The sequence below is a fragment of the Sphaeramia orbicularis genome, chromosome 3 (assembly GCF_902148855.1).
Source record: "Sphaeramia orbicularis chromosome 3, fSphaOr1.1, whole genome shotgun sequence".
In the NCBI taxonomy this organism is placed as follows: domain Eukaryota; kingdom Metazoa; phylum Chordata; class Actinopteri; order Kurtiformes; family Apogonidae; genus Sphaeramia; species Sphaeramia orbicularis.
Window position 1 is genome coordinate 50760575 of NC_043959.1, and position 25337 is coordinate 50785911.

Sequence of the window (25337 nt, forward strand, 5' to 3'; positions counted from 1 at the left end):
TCATGAAAATGTTTACATCTACAAACCATCCTTTAAAAATATGTGAATAACATAAGCAACCATAAACAACCAGAAATTTCTTGAGAAAAACAGGTGGAATTTTAACAATATTATCCCTCAGCTTATCATTTACACATGTGCATTACAGTTTATAGATCACAGTGGATCTACACAGACACAAAACATTTAGTAACAGAAGTTTAACAGTATAGTAATAGTAATTTAGTATAATATTGTTAAAATTGCACTTTTTCCACATTTTTTGTGAAAGGATTGTGTATATGTAAACATTTTCATGTAATTTTATATTTTTACACTAATACAAATAATTTGGAGTTGTCATTATTTATAGATTATTATAATAGTATCTTACTGGTCTGACCCACTTGAGATCAAATTGGGCTGCATGTGCCCCTGAACTAAAATGCATTTGACCCCCATGATTGTTAATATCTTATCTACTGTAATTTTTGCATTTCAAAAATTCCTATGTTTGACAACCCTGGTAGACAGTGTAGTGCAGTGTTTTTCAATCTTGGGGTCGGGACCCCACGTGGGGTCAAGACTGGAATTCAAGTGGGGTCACCTGAAATTTCTAGTAATTGATTAAAAAACCAACTGACTAATAAAAAATATATGGTCAGTTCAGAGAGACAATCCCAATACACAGAAGACATGACAAACTGTGGTTGTGAAACTGAAGCACTGTGGTTCTGTTTATCTGTCAAATGTTCATTGTGGTCGGTTTCAGATGCTGCAGCTCTTTCATAATTCATAGTTTGAGTTATTATTTGTTCAGTTTTAATTGTCAGCCTTGTAAATCCAAGCTGGACTGACTGTACATATCCTGACCAAGGAAAATAAAATTCTCCCTTTGTGCTGTAATCTACACCTGGCTTTTCTGCCTCCGTCCATAATAATATACATTATATAGACTAAATGTTGTCTAAAATTAACATTTATTTGCAACATAGTATAGCAAACTATTACATGATCAAAAACAAATTAATTTTAGCAAAAAATGTCTCAGTTTTGAATATCTGGGGTCATCAAAAATTTGTGATGTTAAAATGGGGTCACGAGCCAAAAAAGGTTAGGAACCAACAGTGTAGTGTATAGTGATGCTTTTGCCAAAACCCTAACCCTAACCCTAACCTTAACCCTAACTTAGGGCCAAAAGATTAGCGTATGTCATACATGTCAATAATGCATACATATTCACAGAGCTAGTGGGTAATAAAAATTAACTGTATATAGTTATTGTCAAACTTTGAAAAGGAAGTTATCAGAACATAGTTACACTTTTAAAATCAATAGATTATGTAAAATGATTACTGCATTATATGCACTTAACATAAATCAGTGTTTCCCATAAGCCCCTGATTAAAACAAAGTGTAAATCCTATCTGCACCATAGGTTCTGCACACTGTAACCCACAGCACAGAGGATAGGACTGATACAAGGCCAGGTTCTGAAAATTTAGGGATTATTTTACATTCATAGAGACCAAAGGAGAACATCATATTATGGTACAATACTTTGCTTGCCAGGAAAAAGAGCTGCTTTCCATGTTCAAAGACTCCATTCTAACTTGAACAAACAATTTGAGGTAAGTTTTATTTTTCATCCTGCTGAAGTTGAATGCTGCTGGTCAAATTGAAAATCTGCCTACCTTGAGCTGCCTATTTATCTAAATAGCTTGTTGACTGCAAGTCAGACGATTTGCACTGTGGGGCCTTCATCCTTTTTGCCAGAGAAAAATATCTTGTTGCTTTTCTGTTTGCATACATTTACAGGTTACATCTCTACTGTAAGTATTAGATATAGTACATTGAGAGTAACTCCTGGGTTCAGTCTATTTCAGGCAGCAGTTTTGTGTGGATGCTATATTCATTCACACTATTGCAATAATAATGTAAAAGGAGGCTTTTGCTCTTCAGTTACTCAGTTTGAGGAAATACACACATTATACACAACCTGGCCAAAAAACAAAACAAAACAAAACAAAAAAACCCCTCCCACATTAATAATCACTATAACATTGTTTCAACATTTATTTCCAATGTTTTGGACTCATGACGTTGCTAAACCTAAACTTGACCCAGTGAACGAGTCCCAGATCATAACACTGCCCCCTAGGTTTGTACTGTAGGCACTAGGCATGATGGATAATCACTACATCTGCCTGTCTTCTCACCCTGATGTGTCCATCACTCTGGTCTGGACAGGGTCAGTCTGGACTCAGACCACATGACCTTTTTGTATTGCAACACAGTCCAAAAAAACCTTATTTTTCAGCGGTATAGTGGCAGTGAACAGTAATGGCTGTTAATGATGGTATGTAATCATTTGTTCTTTTTACCTCCGCCAGGAGGTATTGTGATCACTTTGCTTTGTGTGTTTGTGTACGTGCGTGTGTACATGTTTGTTTGTTTGTTTGTTAGCAAGATAACTCAAAAAGTTATGGACAGATGTTCAAGAAATTTTCAGGAAATGTTGATACTGGCACAAGGAAGAAATGCGCTCTCCGAGTGCTTTTCTTGTTTTAATTTAGTGACTGAGCTGTTCTTTGTTATAGACTGTATCCATTGGCTGATTGTCCAGGTCATGTGGATTTGGGGCGGGACAATGTGGGCTCGACTTCTTCGTTTTCCTTTTTGGACATTGAATGTTGTGGAAAAGTTACAGTGAAACTGTTGTACATTTGTGTGATGGCCTCACTATGCAAACATTCCATAATGATCGTTGTGCATATTGTAATTGATGCACTTCCTCCACATCCTGTAACAGAAGATATTGTCTCATCACAGGTACGACCATTAAATACATGACAGATGTAGTTACTAATCACTGGTAAAAACCACATGTGACTGTACAACACCAGAAAAGCAACATATATTTTATTTTCATTGTTCAGTAGTGACGATAGAGACAGACAGACAGACAGACAGACAGACAGACAGACAGACAGATAGATAGATAGATAGATAGATAGATAGATAGATAGATGTCTTTCTTGTGGTTACAACTTCCTAAAAATAGCACACAGAAAACACACACACACATTTTGAGGATTAGATATCTCCTATTAGGTTGCAAAAACACACACATTTCTTCTGCAATACATCATGGTGCTTATTTCACTAACGCTCTGCAAATTTTCACCACTTAATGGATAGTGTTATCATCAGAATGATACACTGTAGTTATAGTTATTGACCCCTCCGTTTTATTGAACTCAATATTTATTGAACTCTTGCAAACACAGTGCTCCATCCAGCTGAGTCACACAGACCCTCTGATCTTACATAATGTTTTCCCATTGTACCATGAGCAGCACTAAATGTATATGTATTTTGCTTATACACAACTGACTTTTCTTTACCCTTAAAGGGGTTGTAAGTAGTGTGCAGTGTGAAGACTACAGCGAGGGGAGGATTTCCAAACACAGTGCTGAATGCTTCTCTGAATACAGCTTCTGCAGACAGATGGCCTCTTTAGTTACCCTACTGTATCTCTCTCTAATGCATCCCCAAAACATTCTATTATTTATGAGGTTATGTCTTATAGGTCCAGCTGGGCACACACATTTTCAATAACGGGCACAGTTTGGGGTCTGACCTAATCTGTACCTGCATTTAGCCACTACTGTGTTTACATGCACACATAAGATACAGTAATGTTAAGCTCAGTGACTCAGAGAAGTATAGATTTATAACAGTCAAGAATGTGCTATCAAGTGCTGCTCATCTATCATTAAACAGCATCATAAAATCTTCAGGAGGCTGGAGGAAAGAGAGGGTGGAGAAAGTACAATGTTGAAAGAGTGGGAGCATGTGAGAAAGAGAGGAGGAGGAACAGGACAAGGGGAGAAAATGAGTAGAGGGGCAGACAGGAGACAGAAAGGGATGAGATGGAGGAGGTTTGAAACTGGATTTGGAATGTGTGTTATTCCTACAGTAACACAGTGGCGTCGCAGTGGAAAGATGCTGCGTGAGGTGAAGTACAGATGTAAGGGATCCTGAAGGGCTTCTCTGTTCAAAGCCGCATGGCCTTTTATTTCAAGACCTCCTACCTTAATGTTCAACAGCGTCTTACTCCCCCCCGTCTACATGCCTCTGTGGCTGTTTCAGTTTTCTGCCTCTCACCTCCCCTCTCCTCCTACTCTCCTCCCTCTCCACTCCCACGAAACAACCAATCACACAAGACCAGGTCCAGACATCTTCGTCGCTGCTGGAGCAAACACTTTCCATCAGCGTCTCTCTAATGATTCTTTTATGACGAGCCTTGTCGTTTGAGCATCCAGCCTCTTACAAACCAGTTACCTTCTCTAATGAGGTCATGTGATCACTTCTGTCTGTCTGTCTGTCTATCTGTTTGGATTATGGAAAAAATACTGCATCCGTAGAATAATAGGGCAAGGGCCAAGGATGGACCCCTTAAATTTTGGAGAAGATCCATAAAAAGTGAGGCAGAGGCAGCTATTGTTTATTATAGTGAAAAAAAAACAAAACAAAACAAAAAAAAACAGTGCAGCCAACAGACAGAGGAGCAAAACATAAAACTATAATAATAATGTGTGGTTTGTTTGTGGTTGAACAATACTGTGGAAGAAGCAGAAAAGTGGACTGTTTATATTGGTGGAAGTCTGTTCTCTCTGAGTGCACATGTAGTTTGTTACTGCTGCTTAACAATGTGTTGCATTCGTACGTTAAATAATCAAAGTCTGATGTTTAACAAAGACAGAAGATCAATGAAGGTCCTCTTTCCTTAATAAAATACCTCAACCTTGACTTTTCTCCAATTATTTTTGTATCTATTAACCTAAACATTAACAAGAGCACTGACACAACCTGAATGTAACAGCGTTTTGTATTTCAGAAGTTTCAACCGTCGGCATATCTCTTGCTAATACAGGAAATGTGTCAGAAACTCAAATGAAAGAACTGACATATATGTGACTGTTACAAATCCTTAAACACAAAAGCTGTAACAGAGCAACAATAGCAATTAACTGTAATTTCCTTTGACGCTCCAGATTCTTTTTTCTCTATATCTAAGCTCTATTAAGTTATCATCATTTATCATAATATTATCCTCTGCATTTTACAATTTCCAGTGAAAATCAGGTGTTTTCCCATATTTAGTTGATTCATTTCAGAGTCACAGAACAGTTTTCTCTGTTCTGATGTTCTGACCTATGAATTTACTGTGACCTTTTATGAACATCTACATTTACATTTACATCTACAAAAGAAGGAAAAGTGAAGGTTTCAGCAAAATATTTCATTAACTCAACATAAAAATAAGTGTCTAAATCCTCTACCATTTATCACCCACTGAGTCAATGTTGCAGAAAATGACCATGTTTCTACCTTCAATATGGAGACATCTGATGCCTCTGAAAAGCTGAGATATTTACCTGAAATATTTAAATGCATTAATAGGAGTAGTAGTCCAGAGGGTATTAAATATTTTGGATCCATACATACTTTTAGTCATTAGCTGCTATTTAGATCTGAAGGTTTAAAACGCCTCAAATCTAAATCTCTGCTATTTGTCACAAACAACACAAGTGTCGAAAAACGGCGGTATAAAGTTGTGAAAGTTGTGTGGTCACAGGATCATCAAAAAGAAAAGTCCACTGCCCACACATCTCATCACAATTCATTTTCTGTTGAGGAAAATGTTAGAATGCTGCAAAATGTCTTGGAGTGGAGGATAAGAAGGCAACGTTCACAGATTTATAGCTAAGATCTGACTTTTATGCTTGTTTGTTCAATATAATTTTTGCTAAACTGTGGCCAATGTGAAAGACATTTCTTGACTCTAGAGCAGTGTTTTTCAACCTTGGGGTCGGGACCACATGTGGGGTCACCTGGAATTCAAAGGACATCGCTTGAAATTTTTAGCAATTGATAAAACAACAACAACAACTTTCTAATAAAAAATATGTGGTGAGATGAGAGAGACAATCCCAATCCATAAAAGACATGACAAACTGTGAAGCTGAAATTGAAGCACTGTGGTTCTGTTTATCTTTCAATTGTTCATTGTGGTCGGTTTCAGATGCTGCAGCTCTTTCATAATTCATAGTTTGAGTTCTTGTTTGTTCAGTATTAATTGTCAGCCTTGTAAATCCAAACTGGACTGACTGTACATATCCTGACCAAGGAAAATAAAATTCTCCCTTTGCAGTAATCTACACCTGGCTTTTCTGCCTCCGTCCATAATAATATACATTATATAGACTAAATGTCATCTAAAGTTAATGTTTAGTTGCAACATAGTATAGGCAACTATTACATGATCAAAACAAATTAATTTTAGCAAAAAAAAACAAAGTCTCTGTTTTGAATGTCTGGAGTCACCAGAAATTTGTGATGTTAAAATAAGGTCAGGAGGCAAAAAAGATTAAGAACCACTGCTCGAGAGTAAAAACCAAATGAACTGGTTGAGAAAAGCAAAAATATATAAATAAATAAATAAATAAAATATTTTAAAAAATTAAAAAAAATAGCAACAAAGAAAATAACCTTGCTTGTAGCTCTGTTCCTAACTTTTTCATATTTCCACTTCAGGCAGTTTGCCAAACAATACAAGATGATATAAAAGATTAAAAAAAAAAAAAAAAAAAAAAAAGAAAGAAACAAGGACCAGGAAGGGGATGTTACAGTGGCAGCAGAGGTGAATGGAGAGTGGGATGATTCTGGAAAAAAGTAATCAGTGACACTCTGACAAGGACATGGAGATAAAGTGACACAGGGACAAATACAAACCAGACCATTCAGTAGAAAAGAAGAAGTAGAGTGACACAAAAACAAAGACAGAGACATAGATAGCGCATGGGTAAACAAAGATAAGCAATGGGTTTGTTTGTCAGGTTCACTTAGCTCTTGGATTTAAGGAGGACATAACAACTTGGATAAGTCAAGTAAGATTGGTGATGTAATCCACATTTGGTTCAGAAATTTGTCCTTTAGATGCAGTAGTAAAATCTCTGAGGATTTTTTTATCAACTGTTGAGCTGCAGTGACTCCTCAAACATACTGAGATGAAAGAGTTGGACACAAACGAGAAGAAAGCAGGACAGGGTATAGGAAATGTCAACACAACAAAATGTATAGTAGGATTTCCAGTCGCTCAGAGCTCAGACTGACACTCATTAGCATATGAATCATTAGCATGGCGCTGGAGGCTGCAGGCAAGAATCCGTGATGCACCGAGCTGACGGCACACAAAGCCGTGTTTACTGAAAGCACTGAGGTTTTTCATCATGTTTGCTGTCATGGCCAAACATACAAACACACAAAAAAGTGCTATTCAGTATTAACATAAAGCATTATGCACATTCGAGGTCACAGGATCATCAAAAAGAAAAGTCCACTGCCCACACAACTCATCATAATTCATTTTCTGTAGAAGAAAGTGTTAGAATGCTGCAAAAGGAGGATAAGAGGGCAACGTTCACAGATGTATAGCTAAGATCTGACTTTTATGGTTGTTTATTCAATGTATTTTTTTGCTAAACTGTTGCCAATATCAAATTCCAGTGTGAAATGGTCAGAATCTTGAATTGAGTATGATGCATCAAAGCACCGTGGGTAGAAGTGCTCAGACTTTTTAATCCATAAAGACCCAAACATCCACTGGGGAACAAAAGCATCTACTGATCTAAACTGTTTAATACCTGTTGATCCACTAAGCCTATCAATACATGTAAAGAAGTGGTGCCAGGCACAACAAACCCCGCCCCTTGCACGTATTGTGGCTTATTTTGACATCGATCCAGCTGATGTCATCATGTCTATGGGTGTGGTGATTTCAGCATATCAATTGCCTCTACATATGTGCCAAGTCTGAAGTAAATTGAAACAAAATTGATGGTTTTACAGACATTTGAAATTTTGTCCATTATAAGTAAAAGGGGAGAAGAAAAAGATATTTTAAAAATTCTTAAAAATTTTTTAACTTTGACCTACTTTTCCCAAAATGTAACCACATCTATTCTGAGGCAATCTAGAACCCAATTTGGTATGAATTAAAGCAACAGTTTTGCTGCTAGAGTGTTAAACAAACAAACAAACCTAATCAAAAACAATACCCCTTGCCTCCCCTTCAAGGGGCAGGGTAATAATTGGTGTAAAATGCAGTTTGTCATCTTTTCATTGTCATCGGCTATGACCCATTTGGACGTTCAGAGGCTCCGTAGTGAACGTGGAAAAACAGTCATTTTCTACAACATTGATTCACCAGTAAAACCCATGGAGTTGGATCAATAACAGTGGATGGAGACACTAGTTTTTACAATCACTTAATGATATTTTACTGAAAAAGTCACTTTGTCTTCAGTTTTCTCTGTTTCTGATATAATAACGCTCAACTTTAATCTGAGCTTTTATGAACATCTACACGCTCAGTAAATTAAACATGGGAAAATACCTTATTTCTCACTTAAAAACCCAAAATACTGAGGATACTATTATAATAAATGGTGATACATCACTTAAAAAAGGTTAAATAGAGAGAAAAATTCATTTGGGAACTGCCAAAAAAATAGCACTAGGTCTTCATGAGTTAAATAAAAGTGCTTCTGCATATTATGAAAATGCTCCGAGTAAAGCTTGTGCTTTCTAAACTTTATAATAAATAGGAGTATCGAGTGGTTATTGTGCAGTGCTATGGTCCTTCATATCACTGCCAGATTCATGTTTTTACATTCTGTTGTGTATGTTTTAGAAGTGCTCATTTTAACTAATTTCTTGTATTTGAATATTTGACTCCTTTCTGCACAGAAATGTGATGACTCATAATCTTTAGTGACATGGAAGATGGATGAGTACCTTTCTGGCTGTTTACACTGAGATCATGTTACAATTCTGAGCTAGGTCACATATGGAAATGGTCCAGATTAGAAATGAGAAGATCAGGTTGGGTGTCATTTGTGCTGCAAAGATCATCAGCAAAACAGATCTGACTCATATGAGCAGATTTGTGACACTTTCAGCTGCCACCTGAACATAGCTAACATGTTATTACGACAGTCAGACATCATGTAGTTTTCAGTCCATAACACCAAGAAAGCAGAAACTGAAAGCTTTGAATATCTGTCTAATCCAATTTTGTAGTCATGTCTACTCATTTTTTAATCAGTTCCTGATTTCAGTCCAAATTTACTTGGTTTTAAACTCTTTAATTTCACCAAAGTCTTTCATGGCTGCTGTGATTAGGTGATCATTTGAAAAGTTCTTTTGATAAATTAATAAAATAATTTTCTGACGTGAAAAATGCACACTGTTCATCCAAATATCATAGAGACAGATTTAACCTTAGGGAATGAGTGAACCGCAGCACAAACCCATCAGTGTGTGGTAACACATTGGACATAGATGTTACAGAGTCCAGTATGCAGGCTGTGCAATAACACAGTCACAGAAAAAACATAATCTGATGAAAAATGTGTCAGGGGACAGAACTAGTAAGCATTTTTGTCCTCTGTAGGGGACAAGAGTTTCACAGATTAATTTAAAAAAAAGAAAAAAAAAAGCAAACCCTGTCCACTGCAAAGGACATCCCATAAAAAATAGCAAAAATATGTCTGAAAAACTGTTACATCATACTGTTTCCAATCAAGGCAATTATTTAACATAAAAAAGCCCAAACCTTTTACTTCCCTGGGTCTCAGGAGGATATTCCTTCTTTTATCAAGAACAAAACTGTAATAGCTTTCACTCATAGGTAACCGGGATAGGCTCCGGCACACCTGCATCCCTCATGACATTAAAGCGATTCAGAAAATGAATGGATGGATAACTGCAATATTTAAAAACATGTCAAGAAACTGAGTCAAATGTATTCTAATGTTTCCTCTGTAATTAAGAAATTCAAGTTATACTACTATACTGATGCCCATAACGTTGGAATAAAATATAGTTACAGTTCTTTCTAATTTTAGCTTTCCACCCAACCCTTTTTGTAACCCAAACCAAATGGTTTTTGTGCCTAAATCTAACCAAAGCCAATCCATACCTGAATGCAAAAGTCATGTACTACTTTTAATGCAATCAGTGGTACTTTGTGTCTCAAAAGTTCATGCATATACACATAAAATTAGGATAAAATATTTTTACCTCTTCTCATGAAATGATTGTGACAATGTGATTTATTCTTGATATATAAGTGTAACTGGGACTCAGTATGTAATCATAACTGGTCAAAGGTGATTACTGATGTGTATAAATAGGAATAAAAAGAGGAATGTGTCAGAAAACCAAATTATTCCAACTTCATGGGCAACAGTGTACTACTACAACAACTACTACGACTAATAATAATAATGATAATTAAAAACTACATCCAAAGGCTTTACATGAAATAAACAGAATAATAATAAAAACAAGGAATGCACCGATTCCGATACCAGTATCGGGCATCGGCTTCGATGCTCAGTGTGTGTACTTGTACTCGTACTCGTAAAAGTAATCCAATACAACTGCATCGATATCACTTACGGCAGCGTGACATTCACAGATAAGTGCAGCAGGTACGCGGCGGTGAAATAATGTGTGTGGAGTGTGAAGAGTGTGGAGATTTTTCAAAATAAATGACGGTGATAAAAGTAACGCTGACTGTAAGTAACATTAAAGACACAGACAGATACGGACGCAGCGTTCTGTCCGTCCTCTGCGTACATTCCATCCGTTTTCCAGCTGCTCGCAGATGCACACCCAGATGGAGAATACCAGCGGGAACCATGGAGGTAGAGGATCTGTTCAAAGAGCAACTGTGTGAGTTAGTGAAAAACTACTGACATATTTATGAAAACTACCCAGGTCTCGGCTGGTTTCTGTCCTACTTATAATGCTATGGGGGTATGGAGCGATGCGGACCGCCACCAGCAGAAGTGAAAATTAAACTTATCGCTCATTTCTCTTTTCTCTACCTGCTGAAGCTAAGCTTTTAAACCTTACCAGCGAAAACGCTGCAATATTAGTATCCACATTAGTGTTACCTCTGTCATCTCCGTGTTTGTTATTACTGACTTACTTCTTCTCAAAAAACTTTACTCTTCTTCGTGGTATTTGTCCAGTATGGTTAATTAAGAGCGGCGCACCCTGGTGGATTAATTGAGAAACACTCATTCTAACACATTAAATGTCAGTAGCAGCACCTTGTTCCAGTCAGACTAATGACAACGACAGTAAAGCACATTTACCAAAAGAACTAAGAACTGGAATGGGATTATTAAGTACTCGTATCTGTACTCGGTATCAGCAAGTACTCAAATGTAAGTACTTATACTTGTACTCGGTCTGGAAAAGTGGTATTGGTGCATCCCTAATAAAAACAGACAGTTAGTTGAAGTTACATACAGTATAACAGTGGAAGATGACACATAAGCTGCCAGTCGTACACAAAAATACTATCATTTTCACTGGACTGAAATCCACTAGATTTTCTGTGGCTAACAAAGACTTTTTCTAAATGTTTAAAATCATGACCAGATTTAAAACATTACTGTAAAAACTTACCAGTTTACGTTGACACCAGGTGCAGACGCCACATAGAGCTACCAGCCAAACTGCGCACACTATGAATGCAACAGACACCAGGAAAACACTGAGAGACACCGAGCCTGCGGAAGAGAAAGAAGGAGACAGAGACACACACAGAAAGGAGGATATTAGTGCATCTAATGAGGCATTTGCCCTGCTGAGCATCCGGTGGATTGAAGTTCACTGTTGATCCTCTACTCAGATACATTTGGCATGAGATAAATAAGACACAGTGTGACAAAACTGCCTTTTAAGAGAAATGTATAGGTATAATCAGCTGCAGTGCACTATGATATGCCTTCCTTCCTTCCTTCGTTATTCATCGTTGTCATCTGGCATCTGTCATCGGTAAAAGGCCGAGATAAATGTGGCAGGAGTAAGGCAGCAAAAAACAAAAAAAGGCAGTGTAATGGCTTCATGCTCATGTTCTCTGCATGTATCAATAGAAGATATGCACATGTCAAGGAGAGATAATATCACAGGGCCAGAAGCCATGCAATTACCAGTTTCCGTTTTCTCTCTTCTATCTCATAAATCCTTCAGCAACTTTGTTCCACTTGCGACAGATGAAAACTTCTTCCAGAGCCCCCTATTTCTCATGTCTATTTCTTTCAATTACTGCCTCTCAACTATGCCATTCATTCGGTTTTCTTCCACCTCGTCTGCTTTGTAATTCAAGATGTAACAGCAAAACAATGTCGGCACACAATGAACTCATAACTGCTACATCCTTTTTCTCTGCAGTACAGTCCATCTTTTTATTTGTCCTGCTATTCATCTGACTGCAGATATCCTTCACCTCATTTCATCATTTCTCCTCATCTCTGCCTGTGTACCTCAAACAGTTTTATATTTGTCAGGAACAGAAATACTGAAAGTGGATTAGCCAAGAAATCACTATTCTCATCCCCTTAATTCCACATTAATTCTCCAGTCTCTATACACACATTTTCTCATGTAACACTGCTTTTATTCCCTGCATTCTTCAGATAATTGTGAGGTCTAATATGCAGATGTTGGATCCTTAAACCAACTACTCTGTATATTATCATCTGTCTCCACTGTGAAGGGTTAAAATGATGCAAACTTTTGATTTTGTTAACTTGTAAAATAATCACTGCAACTTTAAGGAATCGCGGCTACTTTGAGGAAAACTTTAAATTACTGCTTGAGGCGCAGGACCTCTGCAGATATCATTAGCAGAGATGCTTGAAAAGTGATTTTCCTACTTTTTTAAAAATATTTTTTACCATTGCAAGGCTGACTTGCACCTCTTTGCATTGAACCTGTCCTTGTTTGTCTCTCAGGAGGATGTGAAGTTTCCAAATAATTCTCTTATCCTTGACATAAGGGGTAACATTTTCCTTTTTTTCAAGTGTGCTACCATCTTTTTATCCATCAGCCTCACTCACTTTTTGTTATTTATAAGGAATCTGATTTTAGGTCAATGAAATATTATTTATTGAGCTCATGAGGTCAAATTTTTGCTTCTTGCTCTGATTCTTTCATTCTGCAACACAGGATGCCAGCTCTGCCAGCTTGAAGGATGCTGGCTTTTATACAGTGGCAATAAAGTATAAAGTATCGAATTGATGGGTTTATCACTTAAAAAGAGACACTAAACAGATAAGTGGTCTCAATTTATAGCAACACATAGCTTTGTTGAAACAGTTAAAAGGGCTTTGTGTATTGGAGTGTTTAGAATGAAGAGCTCTGGAGTTCTGCCAAAGAAGGCAATGTATTGGATTGTAGAGATATGAACTGAATATATTCACGTCCATGAGCCGATGGATTTATGTGACCACTAGAGGGAGTAGTGAGTCACTCTGCTGGTCTCCCATGGTGAAGAAAACTATCACCACGGGACTTTTGACCAAAGTATCAGAAAGTAACAAAATGTGATGAGTGCCTCTAAGAATCAGCATTTTAGAGTAAAAGAAAGTGACACAGTGATAAAATCTAGAAGCACTGTTGTTTTCACCAGTGGACACAGCTCCAAATGAAAAGAATGGAGTTTGATGCTGAAATCACAGCATTTCTTCTACACCACTGAGTTTGATTATGAAGTGTATGAAGTTGTAAAGTTATTATGTGATATTATTATGTGATATGTGATATTATCTTTGTTTGTTGATTTGTTTGTTCAGATTAAACTGCGACAGTTCTGACCTTGTTTGATCGATTCCAAACGGATCTTTAGTGCAGCTATTGATAACACAAACCGTATCAAAGACAGGTGATTTGTGGTTTTACTGTGGCGGTTTTCTGTCCAAAAACAGACTTAAGCTAACAGAGCTATAATGTAAACTATCAGCTGATGCTGTAGGTTCAACTGGGCTGGAGTGGACCAGAGCTCAGCTCCCTCTCCCTCAATGTAAAACAACCCTCTACTATTCCTGTTATTCAATGTCATCTCCTGAAAAACGAAATAAACTATGAAGTTGAGTAAGTGCTAAACGACCCAAAAACACACCCAAATCAGCTACATGGGACTATCAAATGTCACGTCATAATGCATTCTATAATTCTAGTATCTGAGTATGTCGACATGAATGCACCGCTCATCTAAACCATTATCTATTTTAAACAGATCCTAGAATTCTAAAGCCTACAGCAGGGTTGGACACACATTTTTGGCTTGTGAGCTACTTTTAAAATTCAAATTGGAATTCTGCCTCTGACTGTGCACATGTTGAAGTGTCCTTGGGCAAGACACTGAACCCTAAACTGCTCCCAGTAGGGCCTGGGAGTGCCTTGCATGGCAGCAGCCGCCTACTGGTGTATGAGTGCGTGTGTGAATGGGTGAATGTGAGGCTTTGTAAAGCACTTTGGGCACCATAAAAGTATGGAAAAGCGCTATATAAGTATAGACCATTTACCATTTCACTATAGATTAATACATATATCAGCGAACAGCTCATTAGGTAATATTACTATCATTTACATCAGTGGTTGGATAGTTCAGTAGGTAACATGTCTGACTGCAGTGCAGGAAACTGGGGTTTGAATCCCAGTAGGAGTGAAAGCCATACCATTTTACCCATAATGCTCATTTTAGTTCATTTTTACATGTTGCATTGAACATAAACTGTATTCTGACTGTAGTTGAACTGTATGAGGGATAGATTACTGTTCAATGTATCTGTTCTACTGCATTTGACCCTCTTCGTGCAGCTTTGTAATGTGCAAATAACTTGCTATTGTTGCATGACAAAATTAAAAAGATAATACATTAAGTAGTATTAGCATCCTCGCTGCTTAGATAACTATTCAATCACACAGCCTACACATTTAAACCCAACAACAAAAAACCTTATTACATAAGCTGTGGGAAATATAATGTAGATGCTCGTGAAATAAGGCGACCATTGACCATAGGCTACACAATCGCTCCCCCTCCTCACAAAAGCCATTTTAATCACTGGCTGATGCAGCATATGAAGATTATAAGAAACAGTGTCATTTTGACTGACTGTTAAAATAAAAAGCTATGAGTTTTAGTTTGAAAAAGAAAACTTGATGATATCATAAAACAAATGTGTGTAAACACTGAGTTATATACTTGATTCAGTGAGGGATACAGCCTGTGGATTCGCAGCATTGATTCATTGGTGTTTTTGGTAGCTGTGTGTCGATGAAACTTCCCTCTGCTGTTGACAGTTTGGAATATCAGCACTACAAAGAACACCTTTACTGAAGTTAAAATACTCTCCACCTGGAGGAAGCACAACCAGCTGAGGGACTCACTCTTCTTTCCAGAAACTGCCAGACCTCCATGTGTGGATACAAAGTCAGTTTTTTTCACTGGCAAAAACCAGCTCATCTGACCAAGTAGTTTTGATGAACAAAGTAACCCTGTTCCTGCATGTGATTGTTTACATTTCACCCAGTAGCAATATGTGTTTCTGTGAAGAAAAAGTATTTTGTACAAACATAATTACACAAAGATACACAACATGATGTAGTAGCATAATTATAATATACTTATGAGAATAATTTTTTTCTTCTGCTTACAAGTGGTTTAGACCAGTTCTGTGAGTCACGCACAGACTGTCTGTCTGTTTGGGGATTGTTGGCATTCATCAGGCTAAAACGAGCGAATATGACAACTTCGTAGCATTAAGAGAGATCAGTATGAGCCCACTGAAAACACTTATTAATACTATTTATCAGCGCAAAGTCTTGGGATCATATTTCATCACCCAGATAGTGAACACAAAACATAATTACTATTCATCAGTCGGTCTGGTTTTCATTCCATATAAATGATGAGCAGATATCTCGAGAAATCAACATGGTGTATGGTGTAGAAATACTGTATGTGTGAACTTTACTAAATAAACTGAATTCAGCCTCTGTTTGCACATGTGGCCTCAGCACTGGTTTGTAGTTCAGTCATCTCTGTACCAGGTTTGTCTGATCTCCATTAAGCCAAGCTGCTACACCCCAGTTTCAATCTGTACAAGCCCTTTCATGTTCACTTGAAAACAGGGCTTTTGCTGTGAAGATGTGACTAGATCCTCTAAAACCTGGTGCTCACTGCTTCTACTTTAACAAAATTATCTATTGAGCACCTTTTATAGAAACTGGCTTCATTAGTATTATCAATATGTGCAATGAATCACCAGCCATAAGGTCTGTCTCTGACATGTCATCTTATAAGAATTATTACCGCTGCCAAGTGAAACGGCCACTGTTAGCAAGATAACTCAAAAAGTTATGGACGGATTTTCATGAAATTTTCAGGGAATGTTGATACTGGCACAAGGAACAAATGAGTAAATTTTGGTGGTGATGGGGGGGACTGATCTGCCTTGGTGGAGGTCTGCGTTTTCTGAGTGCTTTTCTAGTTTATTATATTCCAGACCCAATATAGTTTTGCCATGGTAACCGTACACCAGTAACATTCAACATTTAACAAACCAACCTTCTGTGGTTCTGAGGTCTAAAGTTAATTAGAGAAGTGTTTCTTTTGGGAAATATCTTACAAATTGGGTTCAGAAAATAAGACACTGCCACTGAAAAATATGATGAAAATGATATTGAGGCCTATCTTTGGTGTGTTGTCTTGATAGAAAAAAATGCTTATGTTATTCTGATATTGAGAATTATCACAATAAATGTAAAGTCATTATTAATTTCGGCGAAGGAAAGTTGTTGAAACCAGATGGTTGTGTGTGTTTTTAACTAGTACTCTTTATGATAAAAATAAGGCAAAACATGTCAGAGATCCAGTGGTAGAACGTTAAAAATGATTACTATTATAATGGTCAAATTCAATGACATTTTTTTCAACAGTGGAATATGCAGGGGTAAAATAAGAGGACATTTTGTGTTTCATTTGACAGTGTAAACAAAAATAAGCCCTAAAGGTCAAATAATTATGCACCAATAATAACCATAATCATAATAAAAATCATAGTCAGTTAAGTTCAAGAAAATGATTACAGTATTAAAAAAATCATATAATGATACGATGTAAAATAATAATAATCATTATCATTTTATTGCCTAGCCTCAGTGAAAAGCTAATTATGGACATTTTGCATCTGGTTGTAAACGCTGCTAATCTACTCCAGTTCATTTATTACTAATTATTATGTAATCTGCTGATGCTGTTGTTGTTTTATTATCTAGAGTGATCAGTTTTATTTCTATTTACTGACTCCTTGGTGGATATGAGCAGTTTTATTAATGAAAATCTACCGGCGTTTAAAGTTTCCCTCTGTCTAGACTGTGCCTCTGATCTCAAAAAAGCCAACTCAAGGTGAGTTTTTTTTTGTCATTTTTGTTTTCAAGGGTGACGTGTAGAGGCAGTCTGGAAGTAAAGGGAGTGAGAGGAGTTTGACATGCACTCAAACCGTTCAGCTACCAATGTGCTCCGACTTTAAAATCAACTGGCTGAGCTTTTAACCATAATGCAGAGATTTTAGTCATCATTGAGATGGATCTGTTTACATCCAGGCTCAATATTCAAGTTGTGATCTCATCCACAGTACTGTATGGTGTTTGAAAGCTTTAAAAACAGTAAGGCCTTCACTTACTCACACTAATTAGTACTTTTTAATGCCAAGATGATGTATTTACTTTGATGCTAAAACATGACAGACCTTCTACCTACAAACACTAAATCAAAGACAACCTCAAAACCAATTTTATATGACTATTTATTATTTGACTATGCATTTCATTTTATTTATTATGAGGCAAGGTATTTTAAGGCACCTGTTTTTAACTTCATTTCCCATCATGCAGCAGGGTACTGCACTTCTGGTCAACCGAACAACTTGACTGTAAGGCTATTGTATTCCAAAATGACTAATGTCTCTCAAAATATTGGTCTTTATCAACTTGCTGAGATATTTAATGTAGAGATTGGACTATTCCTCAACTGTAGGTACCAGATTGGTGAGTCAATTTGTCAGAGCAGTGCAGATACAATGTGTGCACCGTAGTAACTCATCCACAACTTATGATGTAACTAACATACCAGTTATACAATACATATAATAAAGCCAAATATTTGTAATGTTTGTGTGGACACGCAGTAATTTTCTGCCTTTTTGTCCTTGCCTCTTCTGAGCTGGGGCGCCGTTAAGGTGGGTGGGGGAGTTAAACATGACAAATTCATTGGGGCCCAGCATTCCCAGGGGGCCCATGCAGCAGTGGAGTGGGCCCGGACAGTTAGAGAGAGTGTTTCTAGTGACTTTCGTGTAGCAAGGGCCCTACATGATAATATTTCGTGGGGCCTAAAATTGGTAGCGGTGCCCCAGCTTCTGAGCTACGCTCCTTGTTGTTCATGTTGATCCTGGCATCATGTGCGTCACAATAAGTGTCCGTGTGAAACACAAAAGTGGAACCAATGTTTACTGGCAGTGAAAAGTCAGGAAACTTGTAATCAAAAATTTTTTTTAGCGATTTGAGTAAATTAACCAATTAATCATTTCAGCACTACACATGACAAATTTGACAAATGTGACAAACGTCATACTGATGCTATATGCCTTTTCTGGGTGGCAGTGGCTCAGTTGGTAGCGCAGGCCGTCCAATGATCAAAGGGTCAACGGTTCGAATCCTGGCTCCAACTGTCCACAGGCCGAAGAATCCTTGAGCAAGACACTGAGCCCTAAAATTGTTCCCAGCAGGGTCTGGCAGTGCCTTGCATGGTGATGAATGTGTGTGTTCATAGGTGAAGGTGAGGCCTTCTAAAGCACTTTGGGCACCATAAAGGTCTATAAAATGCGCTATATAAGTTCAGTCCATTTACCATCCAGTAGGTGGCAGTAAATCAGAGGTCACTACCACTTTACACCAGACAACACAGACAAGAGAGAACAAAATATTCCAGTAAAAGCACAGAGGATGTAGTGTTAGAAAGTATCCTGGTATCGCTAAGTTAACTTAAGTTGCTGGTTTAAAAAAAAAAAAACACCTTATGGTGAAAATAATCCTGGTATCTGATGATAACAAACAGCCTTGTGGGTAATAATCCTTAACAGTGTGTTGTATTAGTGCACATCCATATTAGTCATGGAAATGAACCAGATGGTGTCTGATTTTGTCTGAGGCTACATGTCGTTGACAATGACATGAAATAATTGCAACAACTGTCCTGTCAGGTACAGACAGTGAAGCTTTTACAAAACTTTAGTGATGTTTACAATGAGAGAAACCTGACTATAGTCACAGAGGCTGAGAATGGACCTGTTTTATTTCCATATCATATGTGGCTTCTACGTACATATATGACATTATCTGTATTTGTAAAGGAGGGGCTGGTTTTAATGGATGGTAGCTACAGTCTGTGTCATATGGATAAACTAATACTCCAATTGTGAGTTTCCTGATTAGTGACTGTATCTGATGAATCAAACAGAGATGACAGGGGCTGGAAACAGATGCTGTAGTGTGTTGTGTAGTGACTCACTCTGTCATCTTGTCCATTAGCTTTCATTTCTTTCTGCAGTGTTTCTGCTACCAGTCTGTGCAGACAGCTCTTTAACTTTTTAACGTCCATCAGTCAGTCTATTTAAGGGTTATAGTTATATTTGAGCCATATTTGATGTGAGATTGTGTTTTGGTCACATGTTAAACACCAGAGGACGTTTCTTTCAAATGAAGTCTAAAACCCTATTCATGTAGGGCTGGTATTACCTGTGGACTTCTGGTCATTTGTAATAATTGCAGAGGTTGTGTGTGATTTTACTCCCATGACAATCTGCCATGTCTGTCATTTCTAAAGTAAAAATTCCCCCACAAATTACCTAGCCTATTTCAGCAAACCTATTTCAGTGGTCCTATGATAATATGAGTCCTGAGTGAACTGATGTCTCTGTAATTTGGAGTCATTTGCATCCTTTCCTGGTTAAGAATGATGGAGGCTATGCAGGCAATTTTAAATAGAAGTTCTAAAACTGGGTGCAAATTCCAGAGTCTCATGAATATAGTTTGGAGTCCCTTTCACTGAAAGAGGAAACTTAAATGTTTTAGAAAAACTAAGGCTCAAAAGATGATGAGATGGATAACATGCTTGGCAGCATGGAAGAAAGGTATAGATATAGAGTGTAATCCAACCACCATATATATGTATATATATATATATATATATATATATATATATATATATATATATATATATATATATATATATATATATATATGTATAACAGAAGCAGATCAGTGACAGATGGTATTTTGCATATTTATTCAGTCTTTGATATCCTGAAAAATCTAAACAGTGGAAGGCTACAGATGAGTCATTCATTAAGAATGAGAAATATTTTATCTTTGCAGTGTCTGCCAGACTTACTTTACTTTATCTGTCAAACAGTATCCTCAGTCTTGTCAATTGCAAATCCCTTTGTTTTTTTGGTTTTTTTTTTGCCTCTTTGGCCATTTTAAGAATAAATTATTATTAAAACACATTGAACCTAAAAATAAGTATTAAAAATTCTTATAATTAAATTCTTATTAATTAAGTTTTATTTTATTAATTAATACAAACCCTTTTTGTTGTCTCTGGCAATTTTTGTTCTTTGCTTTATATAACGGATTTAACATTAAATCTGGTTATAATATCCTTATAGTTCAGTCATTTTGTAAAGACCTGCAATTTTATAGTGTTTATTATCAAATCTGACATCAAATTATCTATCTATCTATCTATCTATCTATCTATCTATCTATCTATCTATCTATCTATCTATCTATCTATCTATCTATCTATCTATCTATCTATCTATCTATCTATCTATCTATCTATCTATCTATCTATCTATCTATCTATCTATCTATCTATCTATCTATCTATCTATCTATCTATCCCAAATGTGTCATCAAAAATAATCATCTGTGTGTCTAAACCAGTAGTGATTAAGTGTTATGACTCAACAACATTACTTTCTTTACAGATGAAATATTCATTTTTAAAGCATTAATATATAGATGGTGAGCCTTGACTCTTGATCTGTGGGAAAATGTCAGTAGAGTTTTCTTATTCTGTGCAAATGCACAAAACATAGATGTGGGAGGTTAATATCCAAATCAGCAGAGTTTATAGTCCCATATGAATAGGACTCAAGGCTGTAGCCACACTAATACATTTATATTTTGTTTGTTTTTAAGTAATATCTATAATTCACACTACTGATGTTTTCTTTAACCTCACGAAAATGGAGAGTTTTAGAAATGCAGTTGACCCTGTTTTAGTTCAGCTGTATGGTAATGTGGATGAGGAAAAAATGGAAACTTTTAGGCCTAAAAACATAGAAATCTGCATTCACTGCCTGACTGGTCCTATCAGTCACTATGTATCCTTCCCTGATTTGCTGTGCCCCTGTTGTATGACTCTTTGAGAGGAAAACAAGACATCACCCTCCATATGGCTGCTGAATTACAAGCATTTCTTTCCTTGTTGTCTCTGTTAGGGGCTGTCGAGCAAGTAAATTCTGCTTTTAATCCTAATATTGCTGACTACATGCACAGCAGGTGTGCTGTTCATGTGATTTGCAAGACCTCCAGTGTCCAGTGGCGTTATCAGCCCATCTCATCATGCGATATGTGTTTCAGCCATGGAAGGATATTCAGAGATTATTTCTGTCACTTTTCAACACTTGTGTGAGCACAGATTTTCATGTTTTAAACAACATCAGCATACAGGAAGCCTGATACATGCATTTATGCCTTACAGTTCATTTATAACCCTAACCTTAAGTGAAACGTCTAAAAAAAGAGTAGGTGTCAAAAGGTTAAGCAATACATGCTAAGCTGATGTAATGTCAGGTCGTGGATGGTTCAATAAATGTGAATTAACTCCAAATGAAGCACCCACTGTGCTCTGTTTGGTATCACACTGTGCCTCCCATGGCTTCGAGTGTAAACAACAGTAATGCTGCTATCACTCATACTGTCTCTTTTACTGCTTCTATGTTCTGTATTTTGGAATAACACTGAGGTTTCAGACGATTAAGTTCAAAATTAATAAATATAATGAATGTTTCTCTTTTAATTACAGACAGAAATGTAGTAAAAGCTTTTTACTGTTGTCCATGTTCTCACATTAATTGTTATTCTTGTCTCCCATCTACTTGCACTCTTTCTGTCAACACACTATTATTTTCACTCTCGTGGTAATTATAACACAATTCATTAGAACCGCTCATCTGAAAAATAGCCTTCATAAAATAGCTTTTGTCTTTCTTTTCATGTGTTTTGCCTCTCTTGGCTCAATGTCATGCCTGGGCCATTTTTTTTAGTATACAGGGTGGGGAAGCAAAATTTGCAATATTTTGAGGCAGGGATTGAAAGACAGTGTATGACCAATTAGTTTATTGAAAGTCATGAGAATTTATTTGCCACAAGAAAATTTACATAATAGAAAATGTTTTTATTCTATGTGTCCTCCTTCTTTCTCAATAACTGCCTTCACACGCTTCCTGAAACTTGCGCAAGTGTTCCTCAAATATTGGGATGACAACTTCTCCCATTCTTCTTTAATAGTATCTTCCAGACTTTCTAGTTTTGCTCATAGTCATTCTCTTCTTTCCATTATAAACAGTCTTTATGGACACTCCAACTATTTTTGAAATCTCCTTTGGTGTGACGAGTGCATTCAGCAAATCACACACTCTTTGACGTTTGCTTTCCTGATTACTCATATGGGCAAAAGTTTCTGAAAAGGTATAGATAATAGTGTTAGGTATGATTATGACATCAATATATGTTTGGTTTCAAAACAACTGACGTAGTGCCTGCTGAGAAAAAACAACTAAATGTTCGTTGTAAATTTTGCTTCCCCACCCTGTACAGTATATATTTTTGCAGAAACTTCCATTATGGCTTAAAAGTCAAGTGTTATTTCTGAATATCTTATGCAACTCAACTAACAGCTTAGATCAGGCACAGGATCCATTTTCTGATTCACAATGACAATAAAGTGATTCATACTTTTACAAATAAAGCATTTCCAATAAATTGCAGCTGAAACTATTAAGTGCAGTGTAATTCATCTGTCATACAAGCATTTCTATGTTAATTTGGTGAATAAGTTAAATTTATGAGTCAGAAAATAAATCGTTTTAAGAAAGAGAGAGAAAATGGAGTTACAGATCTTTTACTGTTTATTCATTTTATCTGATGAACATTGTTTGTTTAATAACTGGCCTCTGGCTTCCTGTCATTTTGCAGTGTGTCCGGGGCAAAGGACGATACAAGAGCAAATAAATATGCTAAAACTGAGAGCGTTGCCAGCTTTCTCTGCACATATTATCTCATGTTCCTGTCTGATTTATTTTTATTAATGCTGCTGCACTCTGAGATATCTGCAATTAACTATGTGTACAATGTAATTATGAACAGCAATGAAAAGAAAATCTCTCTCAGCCTCCTCTCCAACACACTGTGTCCTTCCTCATTCAGCCTACATTTTCCTCTCTCTCATGTGGGCACCAGCTTCCTCTTTCTGTCAAACGTGCCCCTTCCTCTCCTCTTCTCTCCTCCACCTGCTGTGCTTATCTGTTTGTTGCCTGTTCACTCTGCCCCTGGTGTTAACGCCTGGCACGACACAAAGAATAAGTACTATTAGTCACTGGAGACCTCTGGAGGAGCATCTCTTGCCGTAGGTCGGTACAACATGGAGAGGTCCGTCACCGCGGGAGGTGACCCTTGACTGGCACAACAGAAGCACTGCCAGAGCTGTGGCGACCAGTGGGAGGAACACCGGCGTCCAATTATACACAAAACCAAAGGGAAATGAAAGAGAAAAGCATTTCTGTGTTAGAAACATTATGAGCATTGAAAAGCTCTGAATCAGCTCAAACATCTCTTTTCCTGCAGTATTTGTCATGTGGATTGCAGGGTTTCAGAATCATGAAGCAGGAGGAAGAAAAAAAAAAAAAACTGTAAAAAGTCTGACAGGTAAAGAAGACAGCTGGCTTTATCTCAAATTCCCAGCAGGTCCATGTTTGTCTCACATGCAACAACTGTTCACTTGGCCCAGATTAGTTTTTCAGTTTTGCAGCATCTTTAGTACATGATTAATCAGCCACATGTATTCTGAGTTATTTAATCACAAAAATAATGCAAATTGTGGAATCACTTCTCTATCAGTGGGTTAATGAGAAGACAAGGGCCACCCTGTTATCTTTTTATTTCACCTATTTGACACTGTTGGAACATCTGACACATTAAACAAGTAACATTTTGCTTTTTTTTTTAAAATGGAATTATGCATTTTAAAACATTTCCCTGTGGTCTACATAAACTGTAAATGCTATGCTTGGGTCTGAATTCTTCATTAATTAATATCCACAACCCTATTTCTGACTAATGACATGAGAAAGCTTGTTCTGAGCGCTGGCCCTTTAAATGCACATGAGCCACTTCACACACCACCCCCTCCAGGTTGTTGGCTGTGCTACTCTGTCCTGTTTAACCACTTGTGTTCGTTAATACAACCAACAACTGAACATTTTAGGTAATCGGCTCAAAGTTTGGACATATTTTCAGTATGGGCTACAACCGCTGCAACTGACAAGCAATTATGTCGTACTCAGAGAAATGTTCGCTGGAAGTCTTGACCTTATATGTGCAAATGTCATGACGTAACTAGTTAGAAAACGTAACAAATTAAGCAGGAGTTGAAACAGATTGTAGAAATCCACTAAATTTTTGCTAAAATGAATATAAAGATAGCTTTGCAGCACCTGGAGGGTTGAAATTCAAACTTTTTGAATTATTAGGGTCCAAATACACAAATAAATGAACCAAAGACTAATAAAAGTAGGTTTAGCAAAATATGACCCCTTTAAATTCCACAGGACTATTCTTTGCTTTTGCTTTCACTTATACATCACTGAACTCCCTCTGGACTTTTTGTTCTGAGTCTTTGTCCAAAACTGCTAGTTTACCTGAGGTGCACTTTATTCTTTTCACTGCTTTTGCCTTGAAGATGTACATTGTGAGGCCTGACATTTTTACAGGTGGATAATCAGATTAAATACTTACTGCAGTAATGATTATGGATGACACTTTAAATTACACATATTAACCACTAACTAGTTGCTTATTAACATTTATAATGTCATTGAAAAGCACTTCTTAATTGGATTAAGACTTAATTTAGATTTATTTGGACTCTGTTAGTTTGTGTTTTGAATAGACAGTATGGGAGGGTGATTAATCTTATGTTGCTACTAGGGGCGTAACAGTGCAGTCGTTTGTACTGAACCGTTTTGGTTTGGGGCCTTCAATACAGTACGGAGGTGTACTGAACAAATACATGT

The 25337-nt window shown here is 37.0% G+C and overlaps 1 protein-coding gene across 2 annotated transcripts in view; it reads right to left on the reverse strand.

Moving 5' to 3' along the window:
* Window positions 1-25337, reverse strand: part of syt7b (synaptotagmin VIIb) — a 135262-nt gene that overhangs the window by 50024 nt on the left and 59901 nt on the right. For both annotated transcript variants that reach the window (XM_030130949.1, XM_030130950.1), the window contains exon 2: window positions 11533-11636. In XM_030130949.1, coding sequence (XP_029986809.1) covers window positions 11533-11636 — 104 coding nt within the window. The remainder of the gene's footprint in view (window positions 1-11532; window positions 11637-25337) is intronic.